The 18,080-nt window shown below is 36.4% G+C and overlaps 1 protein-coding gene across 1 annotated transcript; it reads left to right on the forward strand.

The window, feature by feature from the left end:
• Positions 1-778: 778 nt before the first annotated feature.
• On the forward strand, positions 779-9,297 carry odad1 (outer dynein arm docking complex subunit 1). Its single transcript, XM_062986580.1, has 15 exons — positions 779-853; positions 3,322-3,393; positions 3,499-3,598; positions 3,854-4,043; positions 4,539-4,664; positions 5,384-5,497; positions 5,589-5,656; positions 6,102-6,289; positions 6,409-6,537; positions 6,653-6,735; positions 6,875-7,043; positions 7,951-8,114; positions 8,514-8,617; positions 8,869-8,956; positions 9,040-9,297. The coding sequence occupies exons 2-15, from the start codon at positions 3,327-3,329 to the stop codon at positions 9,148-9,150; spliced, it is 1,701 nt and encodes a 566-aa protein (XP_062842650.1). The 5' UTR covers positions 779-853; positions 3,322-3,326; the 3' UTR covers positions 9,151-9,297.
• Positions 9,298-18,080: the final 8,783 nt, after the last annotated feature.

The raw sequence follows: 18,080 nt of genomic DNA on the forward strand, positions 1-18,080 counted from the left end.
AAAAGTCTGAAAACTGTTGTTGGCCATTTAATATGTAACACCTTAAATAATTTTACAGTCCATTGTAATTTTAAATGTTTTTTTATCCTAAATTACATTCTTGAGATGGGACTGCTATTACATTGAGTGTGTGGGTTTGATCACAAAGTTATAAAATCTTAATATTAATGTACTGTAGATTCGGTTTATAAACTAAGATGTAAAATAAGTTGTATACAAAAAACATTGTTTATTTAACAAGATTTCAGTGCATGTTTATTTTGATTTATGCACTCAATGTGAATATACTGTGCTTATATGAACAAAGGTACTTTTTCATAGCATTAAAACGAACATTGCCTATTGTATGTTTTATTCATACTTACGTTTGTTTGTTTATTTTATTGCTTAACGCCATGTTAACACATTGGTTACATTCATGGCAGGAACATTGAAGTTTTTTATTTATTTATTTTTCCAAGTCAGTCTTTCTTGTTTCATTTTTGTTTTATTTATCTTCGTATGCGAGTCCTCAGTTTTATATTCGTGAATTATTGGTTCATACTTATGTAGTTTTACTTTTAGTTGGCATTAATTACAATAACATTTAAATTTACTGTAATGTCAAGCATTAAACACTTGAACTTTGGCGCTACCAGTAGAAGCAAATTTAAGTTGCATACTTTCGTACTAAATAGTGTGCTGAAACCACAGGGCTCAGGTCATTTCTTACATACTAGTTAGTGCGCTAGTATGCAGTACGGGTACTAACAGGCGCCTGGAGACGGTTGCTAACAACTTTTCCTCTGGGGAATCCGGGTAGCTGAAGTAAGCGAAAGTTCAGCAGGACAGGAGCTTCGGCGGAGGAATTAAGGTAAGTAAACATTTATGCATCAAACTATTGTACTTATTTGTACAATATTTAGTTTGATTTGTTTTCTATCAAAAGCAGTATGTGCCCTTTATGGAAATAACGTAAGGTCACAGTGTTCCGTACGTCACATACAGGTCAGCTGGTGCTACACAGTTAATTTGGTCAGTTTTAAATTTAATTAAATTAAAAATTAGAATAATGGCCTTATATATTTCCTAATAATTTTATTCCCCACCACTGGGTTTGGACCCAGAGAGCAGATAAAAACAGAAACCGACCTGTGTGTGAGTGCTTTGGTGGTAGAAGTTGGAAACTAAGGTAAAACTAATAACTCAAGGGAAAGTGCGGTCAGGATGGCTGGAGAAATAAGCGAGCAGGCTTTGGGAAAATCCGACAACATTGAGCTCGAGAAAAGCCTTAATCAGACCCAACATTTAGTTTTAAATTTCCCCCAGTCTTAGTAAACGTAAGCAGCCTCAGCAGCCCTTTTTATTTATCTTTCCTCCTTTTTCCTTTCTCCTTTTCCTTCCTCCTTTTCCTTCCTCCTTTTCCCTTCCTCCTTTTTCCTTTCTCCTTTTCCTTCCTCCTTATTCCTTTCTCCTTTTCCTTCCTCCTTTTTCCTTCCTCCTTATTCCTTCCTCCTTTTCCCTTCCTCCTTTTTTTTTCTCCTTTTCCCTTCCTCCTTTTTTTTTCTCCTTATTCCTTCCTGCTTTTTCCTTCCTCCTTTTTCTTTCTCCTTATTCCTTCCTCCTTTTTCCTTTCTCCTTTTCCTTCCTCCTTTTTCCTTTCTCCTTTTCCTTCCTCCTTATTCCTTCCTCCTTTTCCCTTCCTCCTTTTCCCTTCCTCCTTTTTCTTTCTCCTTATTCCTTCCTCCTTTTCCTTTCTCCTTTTTCTTTCTCCTTATTCCTTCCTCCTTATTCCTTCCTCCTTTTTCTTTCTCCTTATTCCTTTCTCCTTTTTCTTTCTCCTTTTTCTTTCTCCTTATTCTTTCTCCTTATTCCTTCCTCCTTTTCTTTCCTCCTTTTTCTTTCTTCTTATTCCTTCCTCCTTTTTCCTTTCTCCTTTTCCTTCCTCCTTTTCCTTCCTCCTTTTCCCTTCCTCCTTTTTCCTTTCTCCTTTTCCTTCCTCCTTATTCCTTTCTCCTTTTCCTTCCTCCTTTTTCCTTCCTCCTTATTCCTTCCTCCTTTTCCCTTCCTCCTTTTTTTTTCTCCTTTTCCCTTCCTCCTTTTTTTTTCTCCTTATTCCTTCCTGCTTTTTCCTTCCTCCTTTTTCTTTCTCCTTATTCCTTCCTCCTTTTTCCTTTCTCCTTTTCCTTCCTCCTTTTTCCTTTCTCCTTTTCCTTCCTCCTTATTCCTTCCTCCTTTTCCCTTCCTCCTTTTCCCTTCCTCCTTTTTCTTTCTCCTTATTCCTTTCTCCTTTTTCTTTCTCCTTATTCCTTCCTCCTTATTCCTTCCTCCTTTTTCTTTCTCCTTATTCCTTTCTCCTTTTTCTTTCTCCTTTTTCTTTCTCCTTATTCTTTCTCCTTATTCCTTCCTCCTTTTCTTTCCTCCTTTTTCTTTCTTCTTATTCCTTCCTCCTTTTTCTTTCTCCTTTTTCTTTCTCCTTATTCCTTTCTAATTTTCCCTTCCTCCTTATTCCTTCCTCCTTTTCCTTCCTCCTTTTTCTTTCTTCTTATTCCTTCCTCCTTTTTCTTTCTCCTTTTTCTTTCTCCTTATTCCTTTCTCATTTTCCCTTCCTCATTTTCCCTTCCTCCTTTTTCTTTCTCCTTTACCATACCATACCATACCATACCATACCATACCATACCATACCATACCATACCATACCATACCGGCTCAGTCAATGACAATTAAAGACTGAGCACTGCGTTGTTGTGAACTCACGCTAATATAGTGCTACATCCAGGTGTAGCTAATATTCATTGATTAGCGCGGTGCTTTGTGGGAAATGTTGAGAAAAGCATGGCGCTTTCTATTTTGTACGAAAGTGGCGGAAGCCACTCTCCTCATGACCATATATGGTATGTAACCATGCAACAGGGAAAGAAAAAGAAACCTGTTTGCATCTCTTGGTGCATGCTCAATAATCCAGGTACACAAATCCACAAAGTTGAATCAGTTCATCTGGACACAAGTTTGTTGTAGAGATACAGTTTGCAACTATTACAGTCACAACCACAGAACATGACTAATGCAAGTTGTTTGTGTTATTTGGTGAACCAAAATGCTTGTTTATTATAAAGACTTGTAATGTTTATTATAAGCTTAGACTACATTATTTATGAGTATGAAACCCTGGTAATTTCAAAGGCTTGACAAACAGTTTCCTGCAACTATAGCAAGCTGCCAAAAAGCAAACTGTTAAGACAATCATTAATGTTGTTTAATGTTTCTTTCCCTACATACAGTATGTTGTATTGTGGCAACTCTTCATCTTCACAGTGGCTTTAACTTCAGTTTATTTTCCAGTCAATATGCCCCGAGGAAGATCAGCAGTTAGCGTTCACTCTGACGCCAGTGACTTGGACATTGATGCACTGGGTATGCACCTACAAACTGCGACTCCAATATTGTAAAGAATTAGTAGGTAATGTTTTTAGCATTAGATTTGTATATTTAGAAATGTTTTGTATGTGTTGATCACAGCAGAGACAGAGATGCGCAAACTTCAGAGACAGTTTCGCATTATGGAAGGTGACCGGCAGGCTCACAGCATCCAATCTCAGGAGCTTATTCGCAAACAGCGGTCAGTCCTGAGTTACACACAACTATGGCATATAGAACAGGCCCTGGTGCAAATGCTATGTCAAATTTATGTCTGAACAGGACCCATGTATACAGAACTAAATGCGAGGGGCTCATCAGGGTATTATTTTTGTCAAACATACTTTAGTCTTTATGTTCCTTTTGGTTTGTACATTTCCCACCAGTGGCAGGTTGGTTGGTGTTTAGTTTAAGACCTGGACATAACTTGTCTGTTGATCTGTGTGCTGGTCCTCAGTTTAGAGATAGAGAAGCTGCGAGAGGAGCAGGAGGAGCTGCAGAAGAAATTAAATGCCTCGGAAAGCCACGCACGTAAGATAAGTGACAGTCATGATGCCCAGCAGCTCCGGACCCTTCTGAGTCGGTTTGATCAGCTCAAGGAAGAGCTGGAGAGAGAGAGAATCAGTCAGGCAGAGCTCAAGCAAGAGGTAATTTCCTACCTGCAAAACACTGCAGACATTGCACGCACACTGTAGACACGCACAAAGTCTACCCAGTCATTCTTACCAGCACAAGCTATTTACAATTCAAAGCACATGCAATACATATGCAGCATATCAATATATGAATATCCTTCTCACTCAGAGCTGAAGGACAAACCCTTTAAACCTCCTTTTTTGCTCATTATGTTAGGTTTATGTTGCATGTGGCAGAATACATGAAAAATATGTATATAACTATAAGTTAAGAGTGGATAATATAATATACCAATAATCCAAATATGTTAATAAAATCATCCACCATCTATTTTTAAGTACTGTGAGAATTGAGAAAGCTGTTTGGTGTAATTACTTTCATAACATTATTACTCACGTTTGTGGTACAAGAAAAAGTTTTATTTTTACTACCAGGAGAGTAAATGGATTATTAAGACAAGCAGCACCATTTAGATCTATTAAATGTGTCTGTAAATGTATTTCCAGATCCAGGATTTTAAGAAAAATCTGTCTGAACAGAAAAAAGGAGAGGTCAGTGCCTTTGATAGCCAGAAGTATCAGTCACAGCTCACGCAAAAGGCCTCTCGCACCTTGGAAAATAAGTTGGATCGGGTAAGGACAAGCTGCATGTATAACATTGTTTACAGTAGAATAAATGCATTATTACTGGCACAGCAAGTAGTGTGGGTTTCAAACATCGTCTAGGGCAAGCCGTAGCCTAGTGGTTAAGGCACAGGAATAGTAATCCAAAGGTTGCTGGTTCAAGCCTTACCACTGCTAGGTTGCTGCTATTGGGCCCTTGAGCAAGGCCCTTAACCCTCAGTTGCTCAGACTGTATACTGTAACTGTAATGTAAGTCGCTTTGGATAAATGCTGAAAATGTAAATGTAAAATAATTACCATAAGTGTAAAGCAGTTACTAAAAATGAATCATTTTACTTATGGTTAACGAATTCAGTGTCATGCATTCAGTTAGTAAAAATGTAAGAATGAATTCTAGTTGTTTTTGTGTCTGGGTTTTCTGATGCAGTGCATATGAATAAACAATTTATGATGCAGTGCATTGAAACATAGGAATGGAAAACCCACAGCTTAGTAATGCAGATTAATATTTACACAAGGAAATACAGATGGTAAACATACACAAATTACAAAGCTAATTAAGCAACAGATGGAAACAATCTATTAAGAAACCTATCATAAGTTTTATTACAGTAATAGATCACTTTTAAAAAATTGGTCAGTGCTGACCAAGTATTGGTTATCCATATTAGCATTTTTGGTAGATGTTTTTATTTTACAAACATAACATCTTTGTTTGTCCCGTGCAGGCCTTGGTTTGCTTTAATGAGCAGATGGCAAAAAACAGTCAGCTGAGAGAGGAACTTGAGATGCTGCGAATTGAGCGTGTTCGTTTCCAACAACTGTACAGCAAGCTGGACAAGGTTGGAAGTCAATAAAGGATCAGGGTTTAGTGATGTACCAGAGAAGGAGTGTTGATAGAGGGGTTCATTTAAAATAATCCTTATCTCTTAGGAGCTCCAGGAAATCCGGCGGAAGATTGGTGATGTTATCAGTATATCCACAGCAGCTTATGATGCCAGGTAAAATTAATGAATGATCTTTTATGTATAGATATTTTTGTATAAGCAGATGAAAATGATTCTTAGGTTTAATGTCATTTGGTGTATACCACGTATAAAATGCAATATGCCCACTCTAGGTAGGCAAATAATATCTGATGAGAACCTTTTCCGGAACCAGGTCAGTTCTGATGGGTGTGAATATGGTAGGATAAAGGCAACATCAGGATAAAGATGAGTTTGTTTGGTATTTCACAGATGTTGTGAACTAATTTGATTTGCAATATATTTAGAGGAGCACAAGAAAGAGCTTCCATCCACCGATCCCCATCCCATTCTCTCTTAGATCATGTGGACAGCCAGACACATGTGCATCGTTTACATACACTGTAGGAAAGCGAGCAGATTGTGAAGGATATGTGATGCTTTGGGTAAATTAATCATGTACTGATATATGTGTTTTTAGAGTGGAGGCCCAGGCAAAGATGACAATGATGAAGGAGAAGGCAGTGAAGGATCTGGCTCAGTACAACGCTGAGATGAAAGAGCTGGAAAGAATCATTGCATATGATCTGCGCCTTAAAGACTTCATGACCACCAAATGCAACGAGAGATCAGAACTAGACGATGCTCAGAACCTCAGTTACAGACAAGGTGAAAGAAACAAAAAGAAAATAGGAAATTCATTGATCACATACTTACATCTATTTAATAAAGTAATTGTTTGTAAGTATGTACTTAAGTAATTAAATCTGTAATGATGTTGATGGCAGAAATGAGAGAGCAGCGGAGGACAGATTCTGGAGAAGAAACTGTAGAGACTCTTGAGGAAGTTTTCCAAATGATTCAGAAGGAGACAGGCGAGGATGATTTGGAAATTCTAGTTACCAGATTTATTCAGGGTGAGTTCTGGGTAAAAATGTCTACTGATTAAATCAAGCCTTTAAAAAAATAGGCATTGAAATTTGGTCTAAATTTGTATTATTCAAACTAAATGTAACATGTTTTTCTGTGCAGTTGAGGACAAGAACTTTGCTTTATTTAATTATGTGAATGAGCAAAACACACAAGCTGAGGCTTTACAAGATGAAATCAAACAGGTCAGTTTAACTTTAATAAAGGCCAGAAATTTTCTTAAAATTTACCACATTAAAGGTAAATATTTATTTATAGATTTAATATATACTAAACTTTTCTAAGACACTGCTACTAATAGAGAGCTTTTAAATGTTAATCCAGATCAAAGAGGACATAGAGAAATTCCGGTTGGATGGATTGCAGCAAGAACAGGAGCACAAGGCCACCCTCAGGCATGTGGAAGAACAGCAGAAAGAAGCTGAAGCTCAGGCTCTAGAGTATGAGGCCCAGACCGAGGAAATAAACAAGATCCTGGATCAAATTAAGACAGGTGGGACATGCATTGATAAACATGTTACACTGTTACACAACCTTAAAATCACTTTCCAGTTTAAACTAGCTGGTAGAGGATAGCCAGGTACTATACTAACAAGTGAGCTATAGGGACAATAATTATAATATTTTTTGTCATAGTGATAATAATGGGCCTGTAATAGCATAACTAAAATAAAATATTTTTTAAACTTGATGATCTTAAGGATAAAATTTTTAAAAATTGCTGTCAGTGCCAAACACATTAACTAAAAAAATCTGTAATTTTGCTTATGCCGAACAGCGCTGTGCAGAATCAAGAAAATAAAGGATTTTTATGTGAAATTTCATATGCTCTAGTCTAGTTAATAAGAGTACGACCTACATTTACATCCCCAAATGCAGATGAAAAACCTAAAAATAGACTTGATCTATTTCTAGCAACAGCTGGCAACAACATCTGTTAACCTAATAAGTAACTGGAGGTGACAGCATGAGGTTTGATTGTGATAACTCTGGCACATTTGTGCTGCTCATACACTGCTGTTAAATTTCCTCCTGTATAACAAAGACCAAGTCATGGGAGACTCATATATAATATAAACATTTTTCTGGAAAGAATGCTAACCACATATTACCATATTAAAGTCATGGCATGGAAATTATCAACTATATATAATACTAACTAATCCGTTTAATTTAATTAAAAGCACATTTGGCAAGCATCAGAAATATGTGAATATAATTCTTGATATTTTTTGTCAGAAATTATTTATTAACCACACACCTTTATATTCTCACATTCATCAACTTAAAGGCACGTTTTCTATAGAAATGCTCACATTTGAGCACAAATGCCAGACAACTGCTTTGGGAAAGGCCTAGAAGTCATCATATGTCTAAAAGGGTTGTGTTTTGTGTTTCAGGAGTGAGCAGCTTATTTAACAAGATTTATTATGAACGTGCGGTAGTGGAAGATTTGCTGGGATCTTCATCTGGGATCAGGGACACCAACATTATGACATATCTCAGTCTGGTGGAGCAGAAGACCAATAGCCTGCTCACCATGCAGGCTATTATCAACTCCAAGGTACAATTATGATTTTTAATATGTTCCCCATGTTGAACATGCTCTATATAAACAATGACATTTTTATTGGCTTTGAAGCTTTTTCATTTCTTTATATCACAAGTTTGTAAATACATGTAAATCAGAGAATTGTCAATACTGTCACTGCCAATGTAAGTCAGCTCTGGGTGTTGCTAGTGTATAAAACTAAATCTAAAAGGGTCTTCTCCTCTTTGCCCTTTTAATGATGGCATTAATGTTAATCCTACAGGATACAGTTGTAAAACTAAAGTTTAGGATGTTTGTGTAGTTTTATTTATTTCTTGGATGCTATAGGAAATTGGGCCAACTTGGTGGTAAGGGCCCTAGAGAGTTTTATGAAGCTCAACCATTTTTTTTTACTTTACTGTACCCTAATAGAATCTGGAGAAGGACTGTGATCCGAAGTTGGTGGCTCAGTTTTTGCTTGGGCAAAGTCCAGATTTGCAAAATCAATCTCCTGTAATTCAGCTTCCTGTTACTGTGTAAGTACATCAACATCTGGTTTTAACTGTACAGTATATGACTGTATTAAACTAAAATGAAGGTAAGTGTGCATGATTACTTTCTAGTTAAAATGCACCACAGAACAGCTCAGTGCTCAGTTTTGTGATGAATAATGGTCAGTAAATAAATTTTTATCGGTAAATTCAACACTGATGCATGTCGAAAATGATGTAAGACAATGATATACTGTTTTGTTTATGTGTTTGATTATATTTATACAATATTCCAGGGATGACTATGATCCTGAGGAGTTGCTCCCAGATGAAGAAGACCGTCCTTTAACCCAGGAGGAACTGCGCCTGCGCATTATGAATGGGGTAAGTGACACACTGGAGCCCCCTCTATTGTTAACATGTAATGCTTTACTGCGATTTCAGTGTTAATGTGTGTCTTTCTGCAGGTTCTGCGTAAAGAGGAGGCATTACATGCTGAGATGGCCAGAGAGGCCAGGTTTACTAAGCTCAGTGCTCTGTCCAGCCACAGACAGCATCCACTAGAAGCCACCCTCTAAAAAGAAATAAACTCATTTAACATAAACAGTAATAAGTAGTACTAATTAGTAGTCAAATATATAATTTGATGGTTTCCCTTATAAACATATTCGTGAACTGTCGATGTGTACCCCAGTCACCCTTGCTAAATAAAAACCTGAAAAGCCTTTCCTGTTAAAATATCACCTTTCAGAACTGACTTTGCAATTCAGAAACACAACTGTAGAGGGCAGCATGTACCTTGGTGTCATGTACAGTAAATGTTCGGGTGTTGAGAGTATTATGTTTGGAAAAGTTTTGCATATTATGTTTCTGACCTTTAACAGTATTTAAAAAATAAATACTGTACATAAACTAGAGTAATTAAAATGTTCGAGCTTAATATTTCTGGTGTTGTGTTTTCCCAATTGCGTTAACCAAACATGTTTTGTAATGTATTAGAGGAGTAAGCACGATTTTTAAACATTCTGACTAATAAATATTTAAGCATTTAATTTTAAAAAATTTGTCAGTCAGAAAGACTATGGACATGAAAAAAATATGTTTTTCCTGGGCTTATAAAAATTAGCCAGTGGTCCTGCCTAAGCAAAGCTATCTTAATGTTGTATCAATGTATTTAAACACTTAAATAAATTATCTAAATCTTTTAAAAATATTCTGATAGTTAACTGTGCATGTAATAGATGAATTTACAGTACATATACAGTAACAATATGATCACACTAAACTAATGTGTGACACTATGGTTCACCTGTGCAATATAATAATAATAATAATGCAAGCATTTAATTATGTGTAAATAGCTTTTTAACTTCTATTTGCAAATTTTTCTTCTTTTTTTCTTTGTTTTAAGTTAGCAGAGTGTTTATTCTTTCCACTTAAATAGGTGCTACTGTAAAAACTGCAATTTCCCTCTGGGATCAATAAAGTATTCTGATTCTGATAACCTGTGAAAGCAGTTATGTACAGAATATTAATAGGAAATTATTAGTGCCCAATTATTACACTTCCCTTTCTTAGTGTAATATGTTTATTTACATCCTTTAAGTTCCTAAAGAAGTTAATGAAGGAGAGATTTGTTTGCTTGCTTTGAAATTTGACCCTTCTCCTAACCCCACCACTTCCATTACAACCTGTGCACACGGCCCATCTCGTTACCACGACAACCTTTCCTTTCATCACAGCATAGGCTCATTTCCTTATCCAAGGGCCAAGTCCACCCACTCGGTGAGACCACCCACATCGGTGAAGCTCTACCAATCAGAGGCAGCACGAGTCTGGAGTGACATCAAACATCTAACTCTGACCACCATCACAGTCACCATGTGTTATCTTCATGTCTTCCTTCTCTCTATCTCTCTCTTTCCTTCCTTTCTCTCTGTCGTTGGTACATGAGGGTATGCCTTCTTCTTTAAGAGACTCCATCTTTTCTTTCACCCCTCTCCTCTCCTTTTTAAAAGCATGCAGGCCATGTTTTTCTGACTGCCTCCGGCACCATTTAATTCATTACATTTTCTAACACAAAGACGAAATGATTTTCAGTTCAGCTACAAGAGTATTTTTACCATCAGACACTAAAACATGTTAAATGGCAGATTTAACATTTTCGTCTTACTTATTTAAATATGTTATTTATGTTTGCTGAAGGAAGTGTGAAACATCATTTGACCAGGACATCTGTACACCGTGTTATGTGTTATTATGTGATCAACCAGTGATGTGACATCGGAGCAGTGAATGAAAGATACAGACACAGGTTAAGAGCTTCAGTGTATGTTCACATCAAACCACACAATAGGGAGAATGTGATTTTGTCCATGGCAGGTTAGTCTGTAGTCTAGCTTAATTAAGTCAAGTACTGCTCATGGTATTTTCATACACCATCTCTAAAGTTCACACAATATTATGTAAAAACAAATATATTCAGGAAGTTCTGTATGGGGATGTGCCTTGTTGATGAGAAAGGTTAAAGGACACTATATTAGAAAAATGTTGCCTGGTCTGATGAAGCTGCATTTTGCAGAGGCTCCATCATTTCAACAAAAAATATTGTCTAAATGCCACATTCTAACTGAGAAGTGTTGCTGACCCCTGTGCATCCCTTTACTGCCACAATTAGTCTTATAATGGCTGCTTCCTGCATGAAACACAAAGCACTAGTCATCTTAAACTGGTTACGTAAACATGACAATACATTTAGAGTACTTCAGCTGCCTCCCCAGTCACTGGATCTGACTCCCATAGAACCAAAAGGGATGTTGTTGAATGGGATATTATAGTAATACCTTTTTGTAACTATTACATTAAAAGAAAAACTCACACAGTGTTACTTAAACATCTGCTACCATGCTTCACAAAACACACACCCACACCCACACACACACACACACATACTGCCTTATCTCGGCTTTTCAAACAGCTCTATATCCTGCTTGTTTGTTTTCTGTCTCTCTTAACTGCTCAGAAACATTCTGTTTGGCTTTTATCAGACTTTATAACATTTAGTTTTTCTTAAGTCCTATATTTTGACCTTTTCATTGCATTGAAGCACAACAATTTATATGACACGGTAATACTACCACAAGTCATTAGTTTAATTTACATCCAACCATATTTAACTGTTCCACTCTTAGCTATATTTCATCTTTCAGTAGAACCCTTGTCTATACACTATGCTTTTCAGCAACCTCACAAGCCCTCTGTCCTATACTTCCCTCCTCTATCCCTCATTCTAGCCCTTGCCTGTTTATTTTTACTGGCTGTGTGCCAAGTATTTCTTACGCCTCCCAATTCCACTGTAAAATACTCCCTCTGGGCCTTTACCACAAACTTTAATGTGTCTTTAAGACACATGATACCCCAGTTGCAAGTGCCAACAGCTCAAACCAATCAGGTTAGATTTTTTTATGGACAGGTGACCATGGTGTTATCTAATCTCATCAAAGTTAAACATTAGTTTTGACAGATTACGGGCAGTGAATGGTTAATTATCCATTGTTACCACTGTTACCTTCACTTTCTGCTTACCAATAAGTTAGATTCAAATATCAACAAAATAGATGTTATTTAGGAACAAAAAACAATGTGCCCTTATACTTTATTAAAGGTTTTTAAACTGTCATTTTTATTCATTCCTGTAACAGTGCTGTATTTGTGCCACAATAAAAAGTGATCACTGTCCAATAGCAATCCTCTAGCAAAGTTGTGGTTAATGGTGTTGTACAGACACAATCAATACTAATCGATCACAGATTACTTAAACACAGTGCAAGCAAAGTTCAACTGCAATGAGGTGCCCATTCTTTAGCTGCTTTATCATGCAGATAAGATAGAGAAATATAAAACAAAGGCTGGCTGGCAGCTTTGCAGCAAGAAGCTCCTAATGGTCTTGAAGAAACAGAAGGCACATCATCTATTGTAACATCGGCAGCAAAATTACAGCTACAAGTGAATACTTCTATGTGGTACCTCATTCATGCCCCAAATTCAATTGAGGATTGCAATTGGACAGTCAAACAATGTAAACAGGGGTAATAGTGATTAAGATTTTTATTTTTATTTTGGCAGATATTCTGCATGTTACAATGGAAAAGCAATGACATTTTATTGCATTTTTCATTTTTACACTGTAGTAATTGCATTTCAGTTTGGCGCTGATTTCTCTACACAGTTGGGTCTGGACATGAGATTTGTTTGAGTTTGGAGGTAACAAATTAAAAGTCTTCTTTTCACTGATGCCTACATCTAAATTCTATAAAACACATTTTTGACTGGATATGTGCAAAGAATAATGATGAAGTTAATTTAGTAAATGTGCACTGGTAGTTATTTTTGTTGTTTTTACTATTACAAAAAAGTACTTGTTGATTTATGCAAATACAAAGAACATAATTCCTCATGTTTTGTTATAATCACAGAAAACACACTTTAATGTGGAAACATGCTGTTGGTGTGACACTGGATTTTACATTGTTCGCCCACTAGGGGAAACTGACCAGCCGAGGCCTCCACAGCTGACCAGTTTTCATTGATACTTTCTCTTTTATAGAATTGTACTTCCGGCTGTCCAATTCTGTCTTCAATTCTATCTTCACACATCTCTACAATTCTTCTAAAAATGCTGTGAATTGTTATAAGGTACATAAGCTCTATGTGCTATTTATAAGACAGGCCACATCTATAACCCACACATAAAATTTCATCTCATTATTATGAGGTTGTTAGATTGTTAGAAGTTTGTCTGGTATTACAATCTACATAAAGATAAGACTACACATTTTTAAATATTTTATGCTGAAATCTGTAAAATAATTTGAATGTATATTGTAGATGTGAACTAGCACATTAAATGTTTAACGGAAACTTTCTGGCCATCATCACAAGATTTTCACATACACTAAAATTTTCAAAATGTGCACATTTTAAAGCATAAGCCTTTATTTATGTGTTTGTCTTGCATTTGGGTTGCTATTTAACAACAGACAAATTTTTAATTATACACCCAGACTACAGTGCCTACTAAAAGTGCCCTCCCAACACTCTTTCTCCCCTAGTCAGTGCCCTCTCTCTCTCTCTCTCTCTCTCTCTCTCTCTCTTTTTCTCTTAGCCCCACTTGCAAGGCAGATGGCTCTTTGTTTTGCCTTTACAATAGGACTAAGGTTGGTGTGGCCACACATGCTTCAGGTCAACTATCTTTGTTCTGTCTGCTGCTTTAATCTCGCTCCAACAAGATGTTATGCATTTACTATGCACAAACCATGGCCAATACAATTCAGCTTTTTATCTACAGCCTCTAAACTTGCACATGTAACTTGTACATGTAATCAGATAAAGCATTCACATTTAAACTGGTTACTTGTGCATAATGGATAAATCTGTGGTACAATTCAAAAAGAAAACGTCACATGGAGCTGATGAGGAAAAAAATGCTAATTTGCTGTCTGAAATGTTTAAAGCAGTTTCTTATTTACAACCAGACTGTAAACAACTAAAACTCTTGCAAAAGAATTCTGACTGAGATTAATACATGCAACTTTACTGGAGACAACATTAAAGCATTGAAGTGTACTTTGTGGTACAGTAAAATAAAGTGGAATGCTGGACTTGAAACTGTAAAAATGAATCTCTACATGTTTGAACAACGCCACTGGAATGGAAAGCTAAGTGCAAGCAAAGACCTGCAGAGCCTTAAAGTTGAGAAAGAAACTTAGATCATTAGCTAAGCTGTGAGGGTTTGGAAAAAAAAAAGAAAGAAGTCAGACAGTCTGGGGGATGAATGCAGGTAAAGGGAGGGCTAGTGGGAGGGCATAGCTGAGAAGACCTTCCTGACTCTGAATAAACGGAAATTTCCACTGGAAGGCGGTTTGAGTTGTAGTAAACTTCTACACTACTTTACAGCTTTCATTGTACATCTGAGACTTGTACATATCAATGTTAATGTTTAAGCTCGGCACGTATGTCTCATGTATATAAAGAATAAATTATACATTGTATTCACTTCAATAATAATTAAATCATGTAATTAAAATAGCAGTTAAACAACAATTATTACAAAGTGCTTTAAGATCATTCAGATTTATGCTCTACCTCCTAGACACAGAGTAAAATCAATCATTTTATTTACTTTATCCATTCAAATTAAGTAGTGTTGAGAGACCCATTAATAAGCATATGGTCTTAAGAAAGGCAGGCATAAAATAAGTTAAACAAAAGAACACAGTTTCCCCTCAGTGGAGCACCTCTCGTTTTTTCCCAATTATTCTGATTGTGTTCCCTCCAAAACCTGACCTCTGACTCCGGAAATAACCCCTACAACCCCCCCCCCCCCCTCCTCCTTCTGCCCTCAAGCCCCAACATTCCAGGTGTCAGGTTTTAGCCCTTTGTCTCCAAATTTAGGTGTAATGCTAATTACAATTCTGAGTGACCAGACACACACAATGTCTAAAAATGATATGCAGGATTGAGATGAATAATTAGATGAGGACAGTTATTGATCTAGAGACAATTTGTTGCAATAGCTTAGATCTTTTAATCTTTAATAGTTTAATAGCTAAATAGTTTATTTCTGAACAAGGGAAAATAATTTTCAGGACTTTTTTAATGAAGAATGCCTATGCAGCATAACAAACTCCACAGTTTATTAGATTTTGCTATTTGTTTTACACAGTCTTATGACCCATAGTGTTTAATAGAATATTCAAAAATTAATTTGTTATATTTAGATAGGAACCAAACAATTGATTATTACAATTATTACAGTTATACCCATAAGCTCAGCCACATTTCACAGCACATTTAAATTAAATGGAAGACTCTGTCAGAGACATACAATTTTTCCTTTCCTAATTTTAATAAAAGACGTACTAATGTTGAGTACTAAGTCAACCAGATATACAGTAAGTTAGTCTAATATTTCCATATAACATATTTAGGACTGCATATTATCATTTGAGAAACACCAAAATTTAAGTTATCTCTAATTAACACTGATAAACTAGGACATGCCAGGGCATGAAATTGAACTAAATGGGCATTAGATAGTATACACTGCTGCAGCAAGTGTCCTTACAATAAAAAAACTTATTCAGTTTACACTGGCTGATGTATAAAGCTTATGAGCTTTAAAGCCATTCATTTCAAATGAATAGTGCCATATGAATAAAGATTTGGAGCAGTTAAAGCACTTGTTTAAAAGGGGGGAGTAAACTTAAATACCCAAAATAAACCCATGTGACAGAGTGACAGGAGGGGAGATTTAAATCCAGGCTTTCAGAACCCGGGTGCTGTGTGGCACCCACAATTCCAGCTGTGCTACCCAAATACCTGCCATATAATCCAACCATTCAGCCAACACTCCAAAAGGCTAAAATGTATAAAAGTAGAAATATTCTACAGTATATTTATTACATTTCACTAATTATGATCATTGGCTTGTAAAATCTTTGAGTTTCTTTTTAACTTCCTGCCTGTTTCGGCAAACCATATGCTCCTCCCTCTTTAATAATAATAATAAAAAACGCTTGCTGAACTCCTCCCTTATAAAAGGCACTGAGGAGCAGCAGGGATTTTTTGGATGTGATCCAGTATCCATGGAAACTAATGGAGCTGGTAGGCAGGCTGTGGGTATATGAAGGGGGAAAAGCGCTACAGGAAATGACCTAACAAAACCTCCGTCCTTTACCATTGCTCCCATTTTCCAGTGGCAGAGAATGAGTAATGCTTGGACCTGAGTACAGATTTTTCTTCTTCTAACTTACTGCTACTTGTCTGAATCTGTACAGCAGACAGACCATGGCTTTAGCACTCCAGACGGCTGTCTCTGTCTACACATGGACCTCATTTGCTAAATGAAAGAGCCTCTATGTATAACATGGCTTGAGTTCCACTCTTTTGTCTAAAGACAAGCACAAGGCCTATGTGATTTAATTAAACTCTTCCAACAGTCTTGAACACTGTCCTCTACTTATTAAGATTAAGAGCAGCATCCAGCCACAAAGTGTGGAGCCTGTGTGGTTTTGGAGTCAGGATTACAACCACTGACTTACCGGCCATAATTATATTCTCATCTTTGAATGGCAGCTTTCTGATATTGTAATATTTTGCGATTTAAAGCTTAAATCATTTGCAGGAATGTGGTGTTTAAACAGTTCTGTTCTTTTGCATTGGTTGGGGTGAATACATTTTAGGTCATTCTGCTGTTTACATAAAGCTTTGGCCTTATGCCAAAAAGAGGACAAAAAAGCAGAGGGTTCTGGAGGTTATATTTGTCCCACTTCATTTATTAAAATTAAACTCTGTGCAAAAGGTAAGGATACAACAAGGAGTAAAACAATATGCCATTTTGTCAAAGAGCATCCACTTGCTTTCTTACCTACTAATAGTTGAGTTAGAGTAGGTAGTCAAACTACTGGCATGTTTTGGGAGAAAACAACCCAGAGTAAACTTTCATGGACACAGAGAAAACAGTTTGAATCCTACATCCACAGTAACTGGAGATAAGGATCGAACCCAGGTCATAACCCTGGAGCTGTGCAACACCAACATTATACTTGCTGCACAACTATGTCCCCCATATACATATTTACAAGGACTGTGATGCACCATGGCATCACTCTATTGAGAGTAGTTACTCAACCTACTGTCATGCGTGGAGAAAACAAAGTACTCAAAGATAATTCACACAGTAAATATGTTGAAATAATGGTAAATATAATGAAACTGCTAATGAAAAAAATATATTTATTTTACTTATAGCAGGACATAATTTAAGAGCACACAGTCGTCAGTTTGCTTCATTTGCAGACACAAAACTATGTCAAAAAATCAAATTGTTTCAAATACTTATAAATCCAAAAAGAGGGTGATTTGTGGATTTTGGTAAAGTGGGTGAAGAAGGAGTTAGCATGTCAAAGTCTTGCTTCTAGCTAGAACAAAACAACCACATGGTGCATCTCCATCAGGGCCACAATGGCCTTTACTCACAACATGCTAATGAAACACTGGCTGTAAACAAAGACACCACAGCCATTTGGGCCTGTGTGTGTGGATTTACATGGGGATGTGCATATAGGATCACCACCAAGCCATTATGGCAGAGAAACAAAGACTAGCAGCTGCATGAAAAAAGCAGTGGATTATTTAAATCTTCTTTAAAAGGAGAAAAACATAATATATATAATATATATTATATATTAACTTTAATATTAAAAACAATGAATTATTTCACCATACTCTTTTCAAAATAATGTGGATATTAGCAGTAGTACGTGTATGTAAAGCTTATATGTAAACTTAATTAGTATTCACAGCTGCAAATAATTAGATATAAATGCTTCCTTCCATTTTATAACCTAAACTATTGTTTTAGGAGACCATTTATATGTCTGTTTGATTTCCAAATGCCTCGCAATGCCCTGACAAACAGCAACCCGGCAGTAATACAAGATATAAG

This window comes from Trichomycterus rosablanca, chromosome 24 (genome assembly GCF_030014385.1).
Source record: "Trichomycterus rosablanca isolate fTriRos1 chromosome 24, fTriRos1.hap1, whole genome shotgun sequence".
NCBI lineage: Eukaryota > Metazoa > Chordata > Actinopteri > Siluriformes > Trichomycteridae > Trichomycterus > Trichomycterus rosablanca.